The 22893-nt window shown below is 43.4% G+C and overlaps 1 protein-coding gene across 1 annotated transcript; it reads left to right on the plus strand.

The window, feature by feature from the left end:
• The first annotated feature begins 7423 nt into the window (after nucleotides 1–7423).
• Nucleotides 7424–21300, plus strand: LOC106604824 (sodium-dependent phosphate transport protein 2A). The gene is given in 6 exon segments (XM_082974922.1): nucleotides 7424–7436; nucleotides 16293–16476; nucleotides 16761–16913; nucleotides 18423–18570; nucleotides 20203–20306; nucleotides 20859–21300. Coding segments are annotated over 6 exon segments (1014 nt in total). The 3' UTR covers nucleotides 21271–21300.
• The last annotated feature ends 1593 nt before the right edge of the window (nucleotides 21301–22893 follow it).

Genomic DNA, 22893 nt, shown 5'->3' on the forward strand with positions numbered 1-22893 from the left:
GTTTTCCAGTATAAACACTTGTGGAATCTATGTATTCTGAATATGACAGCCAGTCCTTCCTTTCCAGCTGGTAGTACTTTTTTCTGCTGGCGACAATGTTCTTGACATGAACCCGATTGGTTTCTCTGCCCATACTCCATCCGGTGTGATAGAACCGCCCCCACACCATACGATTACACGATAAGATGAGGTCTCTGTCTGCTAAGTAGTGCACCAGCACTTCTGCTGATTGCAGTAACTCCTTTGACAAAACAGCTCCTTTTTGCAAAAGCTCCTTCCTGTCTTTCTGACTATTTCCAGGCCACATCCTTCCTTAACAGTTGATGCAGTGGAGCTAAGAGAGTAGAGAGGTTACGGAGGAAGCGATTGTACTAGTTCAGCTCTGTAATGCTTGTCAGAGCTGGAGCTTCCACAGCAGCCCTCACTTTAGCTTTGACAGTGTGTAACCACTTGGCATCCACTTTGTGACCCAGGTGAACTGTTGCCCTCCGGTCAGTGGCGGTTTTAGCTTGTATGGCTCCCTGGGCGAACCCCTTCGTCAGCCCCCCCCCCCCCCCCCCCCAAACAAAAAACCGTTCATTTTTATTCAGACATTTGGAACAACACAAATAAATAATTAGAACATTTAAAACTATATAAATATACAAATATATACAAAAAATAAGTCTCATAAATATTAAAAAGAAGTAACAAAGATAAATAGAAACAAATTTGTGTTGATTTGGCACTCGAGCACCAATACATTACCCATCCCCCAACACTGTCAACCAAGAGTCAAGACTAAACCAATTCACCTTGGTGGTGTGCAGACTGGTTTTATATTATTCTTAACGATTTCGCACAAACCAGAATAAAATACAGCAATATTGTCTGTGAAACTATATGTTCACAGTATTATAAATGCATTATGGTTTATTTGGTAGTATTTCGTAGTGTGACTGATTTAACTAATTGCATTAGTACTGTACAAAGTAACGGTGCGCTATTTGATAGATTCCCCCGCACCCCCTACCTCGGGCTTCCAGTGGGGAGACCTGACGCCAACCTAACCCCGCCCCCCTCCCCATCTCATACTTCTGAGTGGGAGACCTTCCCAGGTAGTAGCATGCCTTGCTCACAAACTAGAATCAGGGCGCCCACTCCGACAAGGTTAATTGACCCACAGTCCCACACGGTGACATGATATCATTGACGTGACGTGCAAATCAGCAATAGAAAACCAATCGCGCAAATGTCACAATTCAGATTTTTTTTTGTGGAGGCGCCCCGTGCCGCCCCTGGCCCATGTCGCCTATACCTATACCCATGTCGCCTATACCTATACCCATGTCGCCTATACCTAAATCTGCCACTGCCTCCGGTTAACGTTGAAAGAAAATCCTCCACTTTGGGTATGGGGTACTGCTCCAGTAACGAAACTCTATTTACAGTCATCTTGTAGTCACCGCATAATCTGATTGAACCATCTGGTTTGAGTATGGGAACAACTGGTGCTGCCCAATCAGAGAACTTGGCAGGAATAATTATATCCTCAGCTAAGTCTGTCAATTTCCACATCCACTTTAGGCTTCATGTCATATGGAACTGATCTTGGCCTATAGAATCTGGGAGTAGCAACTGCTGCAGTGTCAATGTCTCTGTGGAGATGTGTGATTTCAGCCCAGTTCAATTTATTTCCTCCAACCACCCTCTGCCTAGTAAGCTGGGGCCAGTATCTTCCACTACTAAGAGAGGCAGACTTTAATTTTTCCCTTGATATTCCACTTGAACATCAGCAACTCCAATCACAGTGATTTCCTCCCCTGTGTACGTTTTGAGTTTAATGGGGGTGTCTCTCAGTTTAGGCACTTAACCTTTTTTCCACTTCTCATTTAATTGGGACCTGTTCATCAATGTGATGCTACATCATGTGTCTATTTCAAACAGTACCTTAAATCCATTTATTCCCATTTCCACAATGAAAGGCTTTAACTTTTTCATACTGTATTCGCCTCCAGACACTGTACACTGAGAACGCTTGCTCTGCGTCTGACACCCACTTTCACTTTCTGTTAGTTGATTTGAGCCGTAATTAGAGCATCGCGAGGTATTCGATTTTCTTCTGTCTGTTTTCTTTTCTGTAGCCCGTTGCTTTTTTTTATTGCGGTCCTCCCTCCCAATGTGTCCTATTATTTCACATGCGTAACACTTTTCATGTTTTCATTTACAGTCAAACGCTGCGTGTTTGCCTTTGCAACGATAACAATCTCTATTGGCTGCTACCCCGAGGCATTCCCTTCTTTGAAACTCAGCGCGCTCAGAGCTGCTCTCTTTTACTGTATGGCACGCAGTCGCGCCCCTTCCCAGCAAATCCAGTGCATTTATATTCGTGGACTCCATGTCCTGGGCCAGTTTGAGTGCATTCTCAAACGTGAGATTGCTCTGATAACACGCGTATTTGTATCATGTCATCATTAATCCCACACACCAGCTGATCGTGTAGCATTTGCGATTATGTATTCCCATAGTTACGGTCCAGTGCTAGTTTTCTCAACTCAGCCATATATTTCCGCATCGATTCGGTAGGTTTTCTCATGCCTGAATCAAACTTGAATCGTTGCACTATTTCACTGGGTTTGGGGTTGAAGTGATCTTTTAATAGATCGACCATATTTATAAATTACTTGTCTCCTGTTGTATCTGGGCTCAACAGGTTTCTCATCAAACTGTATGTTTGTGCACCGGCAACGTTTATGAGTATGGATTTGTGTATAGCGGCATCAGTTATTTTATTAGCGGCAAAGAAATGTTTCTGATTTTTAGGATCAAATGGTGGCAGTGAGCATATTGTTGCCAAAGCCATCTTTTACGATTCTCTCTTCCTTCACAGAGTCATTAATTTGTCCTACACGTATCCAGGGAATCAATCATTCAGTTTCTTCCACCGCTCACTCGAGTCTCACATGTCCAGCGCTGCACGCCAGACACTCCGCTGAATTCGTGGCAAACAAATCCAACGCGGTCATCCATAATAGCCATCCTCGTCACCAAATATGCAGCGGTGGAAAAAGTACCCAATTGTCATACTTGAGTAAAAGTAAAGATACCTTAATTAATAGAAAATTACTCAAGTAAAAGTCACCCAGTAAAATAGTACTTGAGTAAAAGTCTAAAAGTATTTGGTATTAAATATACTTAAGTATCAAAAGTAAATGTAATTGCTGAAATATACTTAAGTATCAAATGTAAAAGTATAAATCATTTCACCATATTCTTGTTTTATAAATGTACGGATAGCCAGGGGCACGCTCCAACATTCAAACATAATTTACAAATGAAGCATGTTTAGTGAGTCCGGTGTGAATTAGACACTTTTCCTGTCATGGTAACCATTCAACATTTAACGAGTACTTTTGGGTGTTAGGGAAAATGTATGGAGTAAAAAGTACATCATTTTCTTTAGCAATGTAGTTAGGTAAAAGTAAAAGTTGTCAAAAATATAAGTAAAGTACAGATACCCAAAAAAACTACTTAAGTAGTACTGTCAAGTATTTTAACTTTAGTACTTTACACCACTGCAAATATGTATATTTTTTTTGCCTGGTCACAGACAGCTGACGTGTTGTGCGCTTAAGACCACAAGCAAAGGGAAAAGGTGAGAGGAAAAGAGCTCGTAGATGCGAGAAGGAATTATACAACAAGCAAAGTGATCATGCTGTTTGTATGTGGCTGCTAATAAAGTGAACTGTGTTTGCGTGTGATATTCATTCCGCCGATTCTGTTGAAAAATGTGTTTTAAACGGAAGCAAAAGGAACAAAATGGGGATAAACATATCTGAATGTGTCCAATATAAACTCTCGTTTGCAACTGTTGGAATAATGATTAGAACCTAGATCAGCTCGATGCAGGCAAGAGTGTATTGAATGTGTCACTGTCTGTCACATTGACTACAAAAAAAATGTTGTAGACCTGAGCACCTACATTGTAAAGTTTCATTCATAGGCTAGGTTGTAGCAACCTCATGATGAGTATTGGGAAAATTGTAGTATCATGTAGTAGCCTAAACCTATCGATGTTACGTTGAGCTGGGTGAATGGACTATAAATGACAGTCATCCAATATGTTGTAATAGAAATAAGGCCATGCTCATAAAAAATAAATATTAAACGCCATTGACCGCCACTGGTGTATGTGTTTCCTACCTCTCATCTCTGATATAATTGTCACTAGCACATATGCTAGTTAGGTGGCTAGGCTTTACTTTGCCCTCCAAGTTTCTGCCTGTTTATAGGGTATGTGTTGTCCATTTAATGGGGGGAAAACTTAATAGGGGTTTGGAACCACATGAGTGACAGTTGGAGACAGAACTGTGGGGCTTTCTGGCCACTCTAACACTGTAAGCAAATGGCACCCCATAGGAGGTTGGCTTGGGCAAAAATGATCTCAAGTGATTATGTGCCTCTGACAGGTGCTTACTGATGGAGGATGGGTGCCCAGTGTTGCTATTGGAAGGATGTGTGGTCGACTAATGAGTTTGAAAAGACCATATGATTATTACAATCGTTTTGGGATTAGGTCAGCTCACTGCACTAAAGGTATCTGCTCAGTGTCTGTGACATCATCTCTGTGTTAAATAGTTAGCAGCATGTTAATGATGTCATCAGTTAGAACAGCAGGTGGTGACATACTGTACAGCCGTTCCAGATTGAGGGAACAGTCTTCGGATCTATGAATGCATTCTCTCTTTCTGTCTCTCTCTCTCTCTCTCTCTCTGGATTTCTCTCCCTGTCTTGCTCATCACGTTCTACTCTCAGTGAGAAAGTTAATTACATATGAAGACCCTACATTTTAAGCCTGCAAAACTCGGTCACCCAGCCAAATTAGGGGTTGGTCTGTTACTGGGAGACTAATACATTACATAACACACCAGTTCACATCATAACTCACCCAGGCATTATTCATCCAAATTTCTACCGCTTTTTAACCCTATTCTGTGAGAGCTACCCTTTCTTCCCGTCTCTAAATCATTATGATGGAGGGATGAAACAAGGATAGTGAAAGGAGAGAAAAAGAGAGTTGCAGCCAGCGTGATTTTTCCTACCATTGCAGAAGTCTGTGTAAGGAGACATTCCTCTTGCTGTGTGTTTGTCCGTGCTTATGTGAGTTATGATATGTGTGTATGTGGCCTGCCATATATGTGTGTGTGTGTATATGTGTCCATGATTTTGTGTGAGGGTAATAAACACAATAAACACAAGCGTCCTATTCGGATGTGTCACCTTGGCTGTTGTTGAGTCAGTCATGTGGACTAATCGATGGGAAGTGTTTTCTCTGAGCCACAGGGTGTTCCACTGGGGCAACTCACACATGAGACACTCCAGTCTACAGACTCTTATTCTACAGGCCCTTGTTTATAATAGCACTTCTATAACACAGGGAACAAATTATTCCCTCATAGAGAGATAGGCCCTGGAATGGAGGGATAAGGAGGAGAGGAGAGGGAGAGTCCAGTCAGCCAGGCCTCAAATCAACCACATCTAGGTCATTTCCCTCAGAGAGACTGACAGACTACCACAGAACACTCAGTCCTGGTGTGGCAGAGATTGCATGTACTGTACATACAATATGATGTATGCTGTTAATATACATTGTTCCTCTTTTGGAGGACATTTATATTCAGTGTTCTGGATTACTTTTAAATCTCAGGGTCTATTAAACAACCTAGAGTCGATGTCTAATTAGCATAATACAAAAATTCCCATAGAGTTGAAGCTAGACGCATTGGATGCATCTCAATCCACTGCATGTCGCACTTCTGCATCTGAGGTGAAAGGTGACAGAGCTAGAGCGGTGTTTGTCAGACCATGACACATCCCGAAAATCGATTATCTCATAAAATCGTCTGTAGTGTCTGAACGGTATGGCTATTATGACCCCTCTAAGGAAAGTTGAGACTCTCACGAAAACGATGGTGTTCTCCGTTTTGCTCTATGACCCTTGGGACTCGTCTGAAGTAGGTACAGCCGATTTGCCATTTTATGTCTGTAGTGTCCGAACAGTTTGAGCTACACACTAATATGACCCCTCTGTGGAAAGGTGTGACTCTCACGAACACGTACATGTGGGTTTCTCTTGGACGCCCACAGGCCTCACAAGACTCGTCTGAAGGTTCTGCGGTACCAGTTGAGAAAAATGAATGGAAGTACTGTATGTACTTCCATTCATGTAATGGAGACTGTTTAGTGCCAAAAATAAGGGGTTAAATACATAGAAAAAAATAGCAAACGTTTCCTCATCTTTCTTATATCTCTCAGATATAGGACAGACACTTCAGAACAAGCTTCCTTTAGAGTTTTTGAGGGGGATTATCTGTTGTTCCATGTAGTGAATATTTTATTCAATGCATTTGTATTGGCTAAAAGCAGTAGGGACAAATCTAATTTTTCATAAAATAATTTTGGTATATAGTTTTTTATACTACAATGGGGCCAATCACTTGTCAACCTAACAAGCAATCAGATCCAAATAAATAAAGTGCAAAGGAGTAATGCTCTCCCATGGTCAGTGTCGCCACCAGCTGGACTTTGACGATCACTGCATGAACTATGAACTAATGAGCTACTCTTCTCTTATCCTCCTCAGATTGACAAAAAGAGTGTGATCATTTGTGTACAGCTGCAACCTCAACTCCAGCTTTGTCATAACTGTGAACCTCAGTAAAGACAGCCCAACCATGGATCAGAAAATCAATGAAGTGAGTCCCATCTGTAGCATCTTAGCTAGTGGTGACAAAACAGCAGTACAAGCACAAACCATCCAGGATTTGAACATACCATCCAAATCCACATTCCCGAAGAACCATTGCCCCTAGGGTATGCTGTCTGGTGTAACTGTGATTGACACCATCTCTCTGTGTTTTGTGTCTAGTGCCCCACCACCACCTCCCCCCAGAAACATATGAAGAGCAGGTCCAAATCCACCGATGAGATCCAGCACACCAAGAGGGTGAGCAGCCACCTCGCTCTGCCTTACATGACCTCTATTCACTTTTTCATCATTCTGTACTTCTTCCTGTGACTCATCTCTAGCCTAATCTCTCCATTCCAAATTTCTCCTCACAGCTTTCATCACAGAAATCCCTTCCCGGTGGGCCGGACCTGGACAAAGTCAAGGTGTGTGTGTGTGTTTGTGCGTGGGCATGTGTGCGTGCTTTGGACTCCTTATTTCCACTAATGGGATTATCAGAATTAATAGTAGCTAATACACAGTTCATTTTGTGTGTGTAAATTGCTTTTCAATGTGATGTCACAAACTGTGTTTGCACCTTTCAGGAGGGCCCAGAAGGTTCTGAGACGCCCTCGTCCTCCACAGAGGAGCTGAAGTGATGACGGCTGGGGTCCCTAAGGGAAACAAGGCCATGAACCTTCCATCTGCTCATTAAACATGAACACATACTGTACACACACATAGACTCACATACACACACACAGTCACATACCTACACACACTTATACGTTTGTTTAAATGCAAACACTGAATTGATAAACTGAGTTGGTGGAAAGTCATGTGATCAGTTAGCGAGAAACACACACGCACACACCAACAAGATCTCATGATTTTACCAATTTGACTTCAAATTCAGACGTTTATCCATGTTTCTCCAAGCTTAACATTTAGACGTTGCGCCAAACGTCAAATTTCGAAGTGTTTTTGACACCATGTGTTGACTCCTGTTCAGCATCATTCAGTTTCTCCAAACATCAAATTTAAGGTAAGGGTTAACGTTTTGGATAGGGCTAAAATATTAACGTTAGACATTAATTCTGAATGGTTAAGTTAAGGGTTAGGGTTTGGGATAGGGTTAAAACAAAAAATGTAAAATGTGTTTCTACCACTGGGAGATAACATGTGGCATAGTGCTCATGGACAGATGTCCAATTTTCAAGTCAATCTTGAGCGATCTGCCTACACACGCACACGCACACGCACACGCACACACACACACACACACACACACACACACACACACACACACACACACACACACACACACACACACACACACACACACACACACACACACAATGACAACAAGAGGAATACAAGAAATGGGCACGTGATGATGCTGTATCATTGTACTGTGAGTTATCTGTACATACCAAACTGAATGTGCATTCTTCACAATAAAGCAGTGCTGTTGAGTGGACCCATCTCTACATTTTCCCTTAGAATTTGTCAAAATGCTGAGAACATGTACCGTTCAAATGTTGATGTGATTTTACAGTAGGAACTGGGACATGGACATTTCTGAGGGAGAATATGTGGTAGTCAACATCATGGTTTATGAGGAGGGAGGGAAAGTTCAAAAGGGGAAAGTGTAATTCATCAATGTGTTTGTGGTACAGAATATACACTGCTCAAAAAAATAAAGGGAACACTAAAATAACACATTCTAGATCTGAATGAATGAAATAATCTTAGTAAATACATTTTTCTTTACATAGTTGAATGTGCTGACAACAAAATCACACAAAAATAATCAATGGAAATCCAATTTATCAACCCATGGAGGTCTGGATTTGGAGTCACTCAAAATTAAAGTGGAAAACCACACTATAGGCTGATCCAACTTTGATGTAATGTCCTTAAAACAAGTCAAAATGAGGCTCAGTAGTGTGTGTGGCCTCCACGTGCCTGTATGACCTCCCTACAACGCCTGGGCATGCTCCTGATGAGGTGGCGGATGGTCTCCTGAGGGATCTCCTCCCAGACCTGGACTAAAGCATCCGCCAACTCCTGGACAGTCTGTGGTGCAACGTGGCGTTGGTGGATGGAGCGAGACATGATGTCCCAGATGTGCTCAATTGGATTCAGGTGCGGGCCAGTCCATAGCATCAATGCCTTCCTCTTGCTGACACACTCCAGCCACATGAGGTCTAGCATTGTCTTGCATTAGGAGGAACCCAAGTCCAACCGCACCAGCATATGGTCTCACAAGGTGTCTGAGGATCTCATCTCGGTACCTAATGGCAGTCAGGCTACCTCTGGCGAGCACATGGAGGGCTGTGCGGCCCCCCAAAGAAATGCCACCCCACACCATGACTGACCCACCGCCAAACCGGTCATGCTGGAGGATGTTGCAGGCAGCAGAACGTTCTCCACGGCATCTCCAGACTCTGTCACGTCTGTCACATGTGCTCAGTGTAAACCTGCTTTCATCTGTGAAGAGCACAGGGCGCCAGTGGCGAATATGCCAACCTTGGTGTTCTCTGGCAAATGCCAAACGTCCTGCACGGTGTTGGGCTGTAAGCACAACCTCCACCTGTGGATGTCGGGCCCTCATACCACCCTCATGGAGTCTGTTTCTGACCGTTTGAGCAGACACATGCACATTTGTGGCCTGCTGGAGGTCATTTTGCAGGGCTCTGGCAGTGCTTCTCCTGCTCCTCCTTGCACAAAGGCGGAGGTAGCGGTCCTGCTGCTGGGTTGTTGCCCTCCTTCGGCCTCCTCCACGTCTCCTGATGTACTGGCCTGTCTCCTGGTAGCGCCTCCATGCTCTGGACACTACGCTGACAGACACAGCAAACCTTCTTGCCACAGCTCGCATTGATGTGCCATCCTGGATGAGCTGCACTACCTGAGCCACTTGTGTGGGTTTTAGACTCCGTCTCATGCTACCACTAGAGTGAAAGCACCGCCAGCATTCAAAAGTGACCAAAACATCAGCCAGGAAGCATAGGAACTGAGAAGTGGTCTGTGGTCACCACCTGCAGAACCACTCCTTTATTGGGGGTGTCTTGCTAATTGCCTATAACTTCCACCTGTTGTTTATTCCATTTGCACAACAGCATGTGAAATTTATTGTCAATCAGTGTTGCTTCATAAGTGGACAGTTTGATTTCACAGAAGTGTGATTGACTTGGAGTTACATTGTGTTATTTAAGTGTTCCCTTTATTTTTTTGAGAAGTATATATATATATATATTTTTTTTTCTCCCCATATCATGATATCCAGTTGCAATCTTGTCTCATTGCTGCATCTCCACAACGGGCTCAGGAGAGGAAAAGGTCAAGTCATGCGTCCTACGAAACATGACCTGCCAAACCACGCTTCTTAACACCTGCCCACTTAACCCAGAAGCCAGCTGCACCAATGTGTCGGAGGAAACACTGACGACCAAAGTCAGCCTGCAGGCGCTCGGCCCGCCACAAGGAGTTGCTACAGCGCGATGAGCCAAGTAAAGCACCCCGGCCAAACCCTCCCCTAACCCGGATGACGCAGGGCCTATTGTGCGCAGCCGGATGGAACACCCAGTTGTGACACAGCCTGGGATCGAACCCAGGTCTGTAGTGACGCCTCACCTGCTATTACCTGCCATGTTAATCCCTTTTCAACACCAGTTGAAGAATTACAAATACTGTATCTATTCCTGCATCTTCCCAGGTGGTCCATCCCTGAGGAGGAATGCGAACATTGCTCTCTTGTTTGTCAGGCATTATTTGTCTGGGTTCAACAGATCTGGGTGAAAATATCGCTGATACGAAAGTCCTGTGCAAAGAGCAATAATTAACTTTCGACTACTCTCTGTCTCAAGGCTTTTACCCAAGGAGACTTACGGAAAGTCCTGAGTGTTTTCTCGCTCGCTCGCTCGCTCTCACTCACTCACTCACTCACTCGCTCATTCGCTCACTCACTCACTCACTGTTTGTGTGGGACACCGTGTGCGTGGGTGTTCAGAGCATCTTCAGTAGGCCTACCTATTCCATTTCTGATTAAAGCTCAGTCTTCTCTGGTCAACAATACTGTTGTGAGAAATACATGATGGGCATTGTGCCTCCTATATTCATAATGTGGAGAAAACATGACCTTGAATTACACTGAGGACAAGCAGTACTGGAGAATACTATTCCAGTTTTCTAACCACTAGATGTCATATTTCCCCTGCTGCTTTTAAGAAGCAAATAACATGAGTTGTTAATCAAATACAAACACCTTCATCTCACTCAGTTTCTACTCTACACTCAGAGAGGCTAAATGAAATAATGACCCTTTGAACAAACACCTCAGCCTAACCATGATAGAAACTTAGATGGGTCAATTTAATAGAAACTACTATCCTGAATATGTCAGTTTATGTGTTTATGGGTTTATGTTTATGTGATATTAATGTTCTCAAATGTTGTTTTTCGTTAACAATGTGAGCCCAAATGACGTGAGCTGTTAATCAATAAGAAATGCGGTGTCCCTTTTCAAACTTTAAACTCAGTCAGTTGTTAAATAATATGTCTGGTATCAAGTTTTCCTTATATAGAGTATCTTCTTTGTGTACACTTCATCAAAGGAACAGTAAAGCTAAGGGACAAAATAAGGTAAGATTGATGTGGTGATATGATAGTATCATATTATGATAAACCCTAAAGTAAGTCTATATACTGAGGATAACGGTCATCAGATTACTGACCACGCATGTAACCCCTGCATTTTGAAGCTATCTAACCTTCATCCTACATGACATGCTTGGCACAGATTTTAAATGACGATGCACTGCATCCATTCATAAATAAGGCTACATTAACATGTCATCCAACATGAAGTTGGTGACAGTTGCTTAATGATTGATGATTCATATTTGGCTCAAGGGCTTTTTCTGTGCTTCAAGAAAACCTATATATATATATATTTCTCATAGAGGTACACATACACTTCAGGAAGAATTGTGTTAAATCATGAAAAACTGGATTCATCAATCTGACTCCATTATCATGTGAAAAAGTGCAACAGGCCCTGTGAGTCTCAGGAGGATCTAGCAAGATAGCGAATCATTGCATCACTGACTCAGTATGACTATAATGAACACGTGTCTCTCTTGCACAGTTAATTAAGCAATTATTAAGACGCTAGGTACAAATGCTGGCAATCCAATGTTCTAGCATAAATGTATTGAGTCAAGTCGATCAGGGATGTCAAGGTGGAACCCAAGAATATGCTATGTGCAGTATAAATAAGTCAACAATTTAGAATTGACAAATATTCAATTATGAACACATAGTCAGTGAAATAGTTGCTCTTTAAACAAGGAATGCATTTACTCCAATCAACTAATAGATTTATTAGTCACAAACTAGCACTCAAACAAATACAGTGTACATGAATACATGATACAAAATAAAGCGGAGTAACCGTCTAGCAGAAACAAGACTTAGGTGTTTGCACGGGTCTTTAGAATAATATCGAAGAGATAAAATCTGTGTGTCTTTACACACAGGAGGCTTGCTTACAAGTTCTCAGTTAAACCAAAGAAGACTGTCTTTTTTATCCATGGAAAAACTGAAACTCAACCCCAACCTAAATAAACATTGCTTTGCACTCTTCTAGAAAAAAATGCACATCACACCCGGATTCATTCATATTCCGAAATATCTATGTAACGACTGGACACAGGAATTATCCCACCTGATAAGCAATCAATCCATCATACAATTTTGACCAATCTCTCTGAAAAGACATCAACCAGAACACATACACACAACACACACACACAACACACATAAACACATGAAGTATTTCAGCGTTACACTCAGTTACATCTGTAGATCTATATACAGTATTAGCCTACTCTTACTTTCAGCTCTGTTGGAACAAATTACCACACTCAGATAACAGCTCGATTTTGCACATTCCAACCAGAAAGACGACACAGAACATCAGAGTGCTACCATCACTAAAACAATTACTAGGCTTTTAAGAACGCATTAGTGGCCTTCGCAGGTGTCCCCAGTCTGAAAACCCTCTAAAGCATCAGCTTAGACATGAAAAAAAGCATTCACCTACAGAGAGAACGAGACACCTTTGAAGAAAGGCGATAGACTGTTTGACAACCATTAGTACAGGATTTTTATTTTTTTTGTTCCTGCAGGAGTTTAGAGTGGGAAACTGAGGACAGTGATATTTCTGAGGACATTGATGTTATCTTCATCTGACTGACAGGCTGTCACGTCCTGGCCAGCATATAAAGTTAATTGTTTTGTAGTTTGGTCAGGGCGTGGCAGAGGGTATTTGTTTTATGTGGTTCGGGGTGGTGTGTTTGTTAAAAGGGTGTTTGGTTTAGTATTTCCGGGTTTTGGTTTATGTCTAGGTAGTTCTATGTGGAGTCTAGTGAGTGTATGTCTATGTTTGGTTAATTGGGGTTGGGACTCTCAGTTGAAGGCAGGTGTTGTCTATCTGCCTTTGATTGAGAGTCCCATATATTAGGGTGTGTTTGTGTTTGGGTTGGGTGGGTGATTGTTCTGTGTTGAGCCTATGCTAGCCAGACTGTTTGTAGTTGTTCGTTCGTTCTTTTTGTTTTGTGATTTTGTACGTTCATTTTTTTAAGTTAATAAATTCTCAAGATGAGCATACACGTACCTGCTGCGTATTGGTCCTCCTTCACCGATGACGATTTCGCATTATCGTCAGAAGACGAAGATACTTGTGACAGAATCACCCACCACTCAAGGACCAAGCAGCAGAAGAAGGAGCAGAGGGAATTCGAGTTGGACTGGCGGGAGAAATGGACCTGGGAGGAAGTTCTGGACGGGGCCGGACCTTGGCACCAGGCTGGGATTATCGACGCCCGCAGTGGGAAATTGAGGCAGCCAAGGCAGAGAGGCGGTGGTACGAGGCCAAGTACGCGCTGAAGGAGAAGCACGAGAGGCACCCCCAAGAAAATGTTTTGGGGGGGCACACGGGTAGTTTGGCTAGGCGTAAGAAGAGCAGGAAGCCAGCTACCCGTGGTTATATGGAGGAGCGTATGGGGTGGAGAGCGCTATGTTTCGCTGAGGAGCGCACTATCTCACCCATACGCACGCACAGTCCGGTGCGCGTTATTCCAGCCCCTCGCAGGTGCCGTGCTAGAGCAGGCATACAGCCTGGTAGGAGGATGCCTGCGCAGCGCATCTGGTCGCCGGTACGCCTCCGAGGACCAGGCTACCCAACTCCCGCTCTACGCACGGCTACCATCAGGCCCCTGCACAGCCCAGTCTGCCCTGTACGAGCACCCCGCTCGTACAGGGCTACTAGTTCCATCCAGCCAAGGCGGGTTGTGCAGGAGGTAAGATCTAGACCGGCTGTGCGCCTCCATAGCCCTGGGTTTCCAGCTCCTGTCTCTCGTGCGGACCCGGAAGTGCGTCCACCCAGTCCGACTCGTCCTGTTCCCGCTCCCCGCACTAAACTGCAAGTGCGTAAACCCAGCCTCGCCAGTCAACAGTCATCATCAGAGCTGCCCGCCAGTCAACAGTCATCATCAGAGCTGCCCGCCAGTCAACAGTCGTCGGAGCTGCCCGCCAGTCAACAGTCGTCGGAGCTGCCCGCCAGTCAACAGTCGTCGGAGCTGCCCGCCAGTCAACAGTCGTCGGAGCTGCCCGCCAGTCAACAGTCGTCGGAGCTGCCCGCCAGTCAACAGTCGTCGGAGCTGCCCGTCAGTCAACAGTCGTCGGAGCTGCCCGTCAGTCAACAGTCGTCGGAGCTGCCCGTCAGTCAACAGTCGTCGGAGCTGCCCGTCAGTCAACAGTCGTCGGAGCTGCCCGTCAGTCAACAGTCGCCGGAGTGGTCAGACTGCGCTGAACTGCCGGAGTGGCCAGACTGCGCTGAACTACCGGAGTGGCCAGACTGCGCTGAACTGCCGGAGTGGCCAGACTGCGCTGAACTGCCGGAGTGGCCAGACTGCGCTGAACTGCCGGAGTGGCCAGACTGCGCTGAACTGCCGGAGTGGCCAGACTGCGCTGAACTGCCGGAGTGGCCAGACTGCCCTGAACTGCCGGAGTGGCCAGACTGCCCTGAACTGCCGGAGTGGCCAGACTGCCCTGAACTGCCGGAGTGGCCAGACTGCCCAGACGGTCCCGAGTTGCCAGACTGTCCCGAGTTGCCAGACTGCCCAGACTGTCCCGAGTTGCCAGACTGCCCAGACTGCCCAGACTGTCCCGAGCTGCCAGACTGCCCAGACTGTCCCGAGCTGCCAGACTGCCCAGACTGTCCCGAGCTGCCAGACTGCCCAGACTGTCCCGAGCTGCCAGACTGCCCAGACTGTCCCGAGCTGCCAGACTGCCCAGACTGTCCCGAGCTGCCAGACTGCCCAGACAGCCTGGAACGGCCTGAGCCGGAGCCACCTCCAAAAAATAGGTGGGTTGGGGAGGGGGGGTGTAGCACAGTGCCGTCGTTGACGGCAGCCACCCTCCCTTCCCTCCCTTTAGTAAGGGGGAATTTTTCTTTTGGGTATTGTTTGGGGTTATTTTTTTTTGTTAAGGTGCTTCCGGGGTAGCACCTTTAAGGGGGGGGTACTGTCACATCCTGGCCAGTATATAAAGTTAATTGTTTTGTAGTTTGGTCAGGGCGTGGCAGAGGGTATTTGTTTTATGTGGTTCGGGGTGGTGTGTTTGTTAAAAGGGTGTTTGGTTTAGTATTTCCGGGTTTTGGTTTATGTCTAGGTAGTTCTATGTGGAGTCTAGTGAGTGTATGTCTATGTTTGGTTAATTGGGGTTGGGACTCTCAGTTGAAGGCAGGTGTTGTCTATCTGCCTTTGATTGAGAGTCCCATATATTAGGGTGTGTTTGTGTTTGGGTTGGGTGGGTGATTGTTCTGTGTTGAGCCTATGCTAGCCAGACTGTTTGTAGTTGTTCGTTCGTTCTTTTTGTTTTGTGATTTTGTACGTTCATTTTTTGAAGTTAATAAATTCTCAAGATGAGCATACACGTACCTGCTGCGTATTGGTCCTCCTTCACCGACAACAACCGTGACACAGGCATGATGTCTACAAAACAAGTGTATCTCCAGTGCTGCCAGGGAGCAGAGGACTTTTGACCCCTTACATCAAGGACAGCAGTCAATTAATAAAACGCAGCCGGCCTTTGTTCACATTTAATTAGCCGCCATCACGTCTGTCTCTCTTGCTAGCTGGTGAAAGGATGCACACAGTGAAAGCAGATAGGGTTATGTAAAGGCCAGTGTTTGTCCCTGTTCCATGACTGTCTGATAGGTGGCCAGTACTGCAGTTTAATGTCTGGAATTAAAGTTGGTGGTCATTTTTTTTATCTTGATGCTAGAGATTAACATTGGCATATGCACCTCACAATTAACTTAGAACTCATATGGTATTATAGCGTGTGGACCTTTTTGGTTCTTTATGAAACTACAACGTTAACCAATTCCAGCAGTGATTTTTTGTCATATCAAAAAGTTTGCCCGGTGGATTCAAGGTACTCTGTAAATAAATACAACTTTGGCTTTGGCTTGAACATCGAATTCAGACATAATTGTTTGAATTGAGTGAAATATAAGGGGTACGGACCCATGACACTCCCCCCTCTCTGCATCCCAAATACCTCCGGAAGGAGGACAGGTAGTCATTCCTTTGGTCCGTTCTGGACCTCAACAGCAGCAGCGAGGGGCACCAGAAGGACGACACTCCCTCTCCTACCTCCTCCCCCAAACCCAGGGAGGGGAAGAGCCCCCCAAAGAGGAAGGTACAGAATTTTATGATACATTTTCACCCTGCATGCGATGATACTATATTTAGGTCCAACAAGAGAACATGTAGTACTCTCGTACAAGGGAACATGTAGTAGATTGAATGTGAGGGAGAGCCTTCTGATGTCCTAGATAGTTCCTTATCTGGTGAAAATGAAATCATTTATTAACTACGTCACATTTTGGTTTGTTCATTATAATAATGTGTTCTTTCTATCTTTTTCTTTCTTTTTCTTTTGTTCTCTGACTCTGTAGTGTTACTCTCTGCTTGTTTTGATCAGCCACCACTATAGGACCGGACATAGAGCTTATTCCTAGCAGAATGAGAGAACTCTTCATCAACTTGTCCAAGATCCCTCTCCTCCTCATCCTTCTCCTCCTCGTCTGTTCTTTAGAGACACTGAGTTCAGTGTTCCAGCTGGCTGGCGGTGAGTAGATTACACTCAGCTGTCCCTCCAGGGGGTTATTAATGAGTTATTCATTAGGTAATGACTGATTCTCTGTCCCACCATAACTAGTGGATGGGTTACACTGTCTGTCCTCTCTGGACGTGTCTAGTCAGATGAACTGACTCGTCCATTTTGATAACTATGAGGAGGAAACCAGTTGAAACCTGTTGCCTACAGTATTTGACTTTGACTAATGTTGTTGTATAATACCACACATAATATAAACATAGTATAAACTAGACGTAACTAAACTGATATATACTATTAGAGCAACGAGACCTTGGGACTCTAAGGTTCTATCTTAAATTTGTCAAAAATAAGTTAGTTACATATAATTGGTCTTTATATGATTCTTCATATGTCTGCGAAGTTAGATTTTAAAGTACATTTTAAGTTATTTTTTTTCAAAGCTCAATCGGTATAAACCAGGGTTTCCCCAACTCGGTCCTAAGGACTCCAAGGGGTGCACATTTAGTTTTTTTCCCTAGCACTACACAGCTGATTAAAATAATAAACTAATCATCAAGCTTTGATAATTTCAGTCAGCTGTGTAGTGTTTGGGCAAAAACCGAAACGTGCACCCCTTGGGATCCCGAGGACCGAATTTGGGAAAAGCTGGCCCCAAACCCATTTTAATCTGCAATCCAATCACAAGCCTGAACAAATACAGATGGGCTAATCAGAACACATCTTTGCCATTTCCTTCCAAGTATGGTCTAGGCTAGTCTAGCCAACAATAATGACACTCAAGAAAAAAACAACACTGTCAGAAATCTTAAACTAAATGATTTTGTCACATCATTCTTCAGTGGTAACAGTAGTTTGTATGTGTTCTGACTATCTACGAACATTCCAATAAAAAATAAATACAAACTACAGTTTACAATATCAAAAACTACAATTTCAACACCACAATAAATGTATACATTTAATCAAAACAAATGCAATTTTCATTTAACAAATTCAGTTAAGTCGGAATCTTGTGTCGTAGATATTTTTAAGCAAAAAGGGAATGGTGAAGTGATCTACGGGACTTTAATGGGGACCAGTATTGAAAAAGCTAAGGTTTTCTTAAAAATGCACAATTCAGAAGTGTCAGATAGAACCTTATGGTTGAACCCAGATTGACATTTCAGAGCCATAAGGTTCAACTGTATCTGTGATTGCACACCCTCTAAAAAATACGGATATACAAATGTCTCAGGATTCTGCACTTTAGGTACTTTTTAAGGCGATGACCTTAATCGGTTACGAAATATGAATTCACTACAAAACAGTTCTGAGATCTGGGATGTGAAAACGTTGATGCTCAATATCTCATAACTATGCTTTGCACAGATAGAACCTGATATTCCCAAGGTAATGACAAACTGATTTATGACTTTTTGGATACTGTACTGTAAGTCAAATGCTGTAAGTACTCTGAACTAGGTGGAAACTCTGTCTATTGACCTGGGGTAATATGTCCTGTATGTGTGTTACTGAAGGTAAGATAGCGAGGGGACATCTTCAAGGACAATATGGTGCTGCCTAACCCATTAGCCGGGCTGGTGGTGCAGATACTGGTCACAGTACCGGTTCAGAGCTCCTCCACATCCACCTCCATCATTGTGTGTGTGAGTGGTTCTCTTCTTCTTGGTGTCTGAATGAGAGTGAAAACATGGCTTGTAAATCTGAACAATTGACTGAATAGCATCAAAGGGACAAGCGACAACAGTATGCTTTTGAATTTGAAACAAAGTGGTTGACCTATTCTCCTCTCTCATTGTCAGTGATTAGTTATTATTATTATTATTTTATTTATTTTACCAGGTAAGTTGATTGAGTTCACATTCTCATTTACACCAATGACCTGGGGAAGAGTTACAGGGGAGAGGAGGGGGGATGAATGAGCCAATTGCAAGCTGGGGAGAATTGGTGACCGTGATGGTATGAGGGCCAGATTGGGAATTTAGCCTGGACACCGGGGTAGGCCATCATTGTAAATACGAATTTGTTCTTGCCTAGTTAAATAAAGGTTAAATAAATAATAACACATATTTTTTAATCTTTAGTGACCACAGAGAGTCGGGACACCTGTTTATCATCTCATCCGAAAGACGGCACCCTACACAGGGCAATGTCCCCAATCACTGCCCTGGGGCACTGGGGTGGGTTTTTTTAGAGCAGAGGAAAGGGTGACTCCTACTGGCCCTCCAACACCACTTTATAACAGTGAGTCTCAGGCGTATGAACTGTCTGCTGCTAATAGGGGTTATCCACAGACACCTCTCATTCACTGTGTGTATGTGACCAGTGGGCATGGCATATCAGTATGCCAGGACTGTCTCTGTCTCAGCAGCTAATCTCAGAGAGGACACGAGAGGGGAATTATGGGCAATTACTGGGTCATTCTACCAACTGGGTGCCTTTTGAGTAGCGTAACCTGGTAGAAAAAAAACACGTTTGTTTCACCAAATTGTAACATTCGGTCATGAAGAGCACATGTTCAACATCTCAAGCATGATTTCTCATCTCAATAGGTTAAATAAAAAAAATGACAATAGTAGGCCTAAGTGACAAGTAAAGTAACAGGGTTGACGATTTCCTCTTAAATCATGAATCCACTTGTGAGAGGGGGAATGTAAGCTTGGTTTAATGCAATATTCGTGCACAATTTCTACATAAAATATCAAAGGGATGCAAAAGGCACTCATTTCATGGAATAACCCTATTACCGCCCAGCAGTCTGTGGGAGCTGTAGGAGCTGTGAGTGTGTATGTGTGTATGTGTGTATGTGTGTGTGTGTGTGTGTGTGTGTGTGTGTGTGTGTGTGTGCTCAAAGGGTCATCTACATACGAATCAGTTTGTCGTTATCTTGGGAGGGCCCAGCAAAAATAAAACCAGCTCTTCAGTTAAAAACCTGAGATGCCTCCACTCACTTGCAAATTGCCATCAATTTTTCTGCATTAAAAGTATGAAACCACTTTGAAATATGAAGGGTCAGGTTTGATAATATTGAAGACCATGCGTTACCATAATCATGGAACTTTGAGGAGTAAGTCATTATTGTTTGTGTGTGTCTGTGTATGTGTGTCTCTCTCTCTCTCTGTGTGTGTGTGTGTGTGTGTGTGTGTGTGTGTGTGTGTGTGTGTGTGTGTGGTGTGTGTGTGTGTGTGTGTGTGTGTGTGTGTGTGTGTGTGTGTGTGTGTGTGTGTGTGTGTGTGTGTGTGTGTGTGTGTGTGTGTGTACATGCGAGCAAGCATGTGTTTCCTTTCTCACAGTGCTTGGAGGTGCGGTCTACTGTTCCTATCATCATGAGGTCCAACATCAGGATGTCAGTCACCAACACCATCGTAGCCATGATGCAGGCGGGGGAGAGGAATGAGTTCAAACTGTACGAGGGAAGGGGAGAGCAGAGGAGAGGGGATGGAGGGAAGGAGGGGAAAGTGGAGGAGAGGGGGGGGGAGTGGAGAGGAAGGAGGAGGGGAGAGGAATACTGTACTACTCTGCTATTTAGTCTATATGCTGTCATACTTAATGTATAACATCATCTAATCATATATAAGCCTATAAACAGCAGCAATGACATTTTCTCAAGTCACTGAACCCATATCACTAACCTTTTCACATTAAGCACTATACAGATGGCATTACCTGTGCCCATGTCATGACAATTACCTTTATGCTCAGAGCTCAAAGTTCAAAACACTTTATTGTCTATTTAGGGTGAAATGGACACTTTCATTACACACATAACTCAGTCACATAAGTACATTGCATAACAAGGAATATACAGTATAAGGATAGATTACAAATTCCAACATTAAAATTAACCAAAAGGGTAGCTTAACAAAAGGAATCAGTACAAGTACCCATAACAAGGGATTAGATGGATTAAAAGAGATCAAACATACAACAAACAACTAGGCTATGTCTCTGTGTTCAGGGTGTTTGCTGGGGCTACCATCCACTACTGTTTCAACTGTCTGTCTGTGCTGGTGCTGCTGCCGATGGAGGTGGCTACAGGGCTGATGACCCACTTGGCCCACATTGTGGTCACCAGCAATACAAATACCTAATGAATACCTGTCATAAACATCCATTCTCTCCCCTCTCTCCGTCAGTTGGATAGCATGGGAGATGAGAGCATGAGGAACAGGAGCCTGGTGAAACACTGGTGCCACACCAATCTAGTTACGGTACTGACCTCTGTCAACACCATCACTGTCTCAACACTGTCGCCTCCCCACTGTCATCGCTGTCATCATTGTCACCCCCAGATCATCTGTCTAACCACGTCATGGTCTCAACAATGGTACCATTTGAAAGGAAACACTTTGAAGTTTGTGGAAATGTGAATTGAATGTAGGAAAATATAACACAATAGATCTGGTAGAAGAAAATACAAAGAAAAAAAACAACATTTTCTTTCTACCACCATCTTTGAAATGCAACAGAAAGGTCCCACTTCTAGCCATCACTCTGGTTGTAATTCCGATGGTGTCCAAAAGATGGCAGCAGTGTATGTGCAAAGTTTCAGAGGAATAACTTGAGGTGTGTGCGAACTATATGACATTTAGTGTGAAGTCACCCAGGTACATTTGGGCAAATCGTGCATTCATATGACATTTTTCTGCAAGAATATCGTCAAATCGGTATACTTGGACTTTGATTTAGCTTTTCCAGTATTAGTAGCCGTATTATAAGTTCAACATTTGCAAAACAAGCAGTTTTCATAACTTCATAACTCTGAATATTCTTATAATTTTGGTCCAAAAGGAAAAGGCATGCTGTTGCAAAAGATTAGCAGCTACATTTTGCGACGGATACAGGGTTTCCAGATACTCCCGTAAAGCCCAGCTCTTTGGCTATCTAGCTAGCTTTGTTTGACCCCGATTGGTGCTTATTTGACAAAGTGTGACGACCGTCGTAGAGAGGAGACCAAGTTGCAGCGTGGTAAGTGCTCATGATTACATTTTATTTAGACTATTAAAACTAAACAAAATAACAAACAAATTGAAAACGACCATCACATTCTGCTGGCTTTCACTGAGCTGTACAAAAACAAGATCCCACAACTGAAGGAGGGAAAAAGAGCTGCCTAAGTATGATTCCCAATCAGAGACAACAATAGACAGCTGCCTTTGATTAGGAACCATACTCGGCCAAACACAAAGAAATACAAAAACTAGATTGCTCACCCCACATCACACCCTGACCTAACCAAACTAGAGCAAATAAAACGTCTCTCTAAGGTCAGGGCATGACACAAAGTTAGAATCGATCAGGTGAAGACCGTCCGTGTCATCAGCGTGCCATGAAGGCGTCGCTCTCTGACCAAATTTGGTGTCCTATAGAATATACTACACCCCTAATGATATAGTGAAGTCTGGTTATGTTATAGGATCTCTGAGGAATACATACAAACGTGATTTGACTGGTTGAAACAAAGTTTAGGGTTAGATTTTCACAGATTCCTTTCTTTGCAAATTGAACGAGTGGAAATACAAAATCGATCGTGCATGCTATATGGACCTTTTAAGGATATGAAAAAGGATTTTATTTAACAAAACGACACTTCATGTTATCTCTGGGACCCTTTGGATAATAAATCAGAGCAAGAATTCAGATTGTATGTACACATTTCACCTTCAGAGGTGAATTTATCAAACCTATCGCGGTGAAAAGGTGTTTTGTTGTTAGGAGCGCTCCTCAAACAATAGCATGGCATTTTTTCGCGGTAATAGCTTACTGTCAATTGGACAGTGCAGTTATATTAACAAGAATTTAAGTTTGCAGCTGATATAAGACACTTATATGTACCAACATTTGTTGTTTCTGTAAAATCTGTGATTGTGACACAAGGTGCTGCATGATTTACAACTGTCCCGTTGACGGAACGCCTATACCTAAGTTAATCAAACATTTTTGACATTACACTAATAACTCAAATATATTTACGGTTTATTTTCATTGTTATT

Source organism: Salmo salar, chromosome 05 (assembly GCF_965601325.2).
Source record: "Salmo salar chromosome 05, fSalSal1, whole genome shotgun sequence".
NCBI lineage: Eukaryota > Metazoa > Chordata > Actinopteri > Salmoniformes > Salmonidae > Salmo > Salmo salar.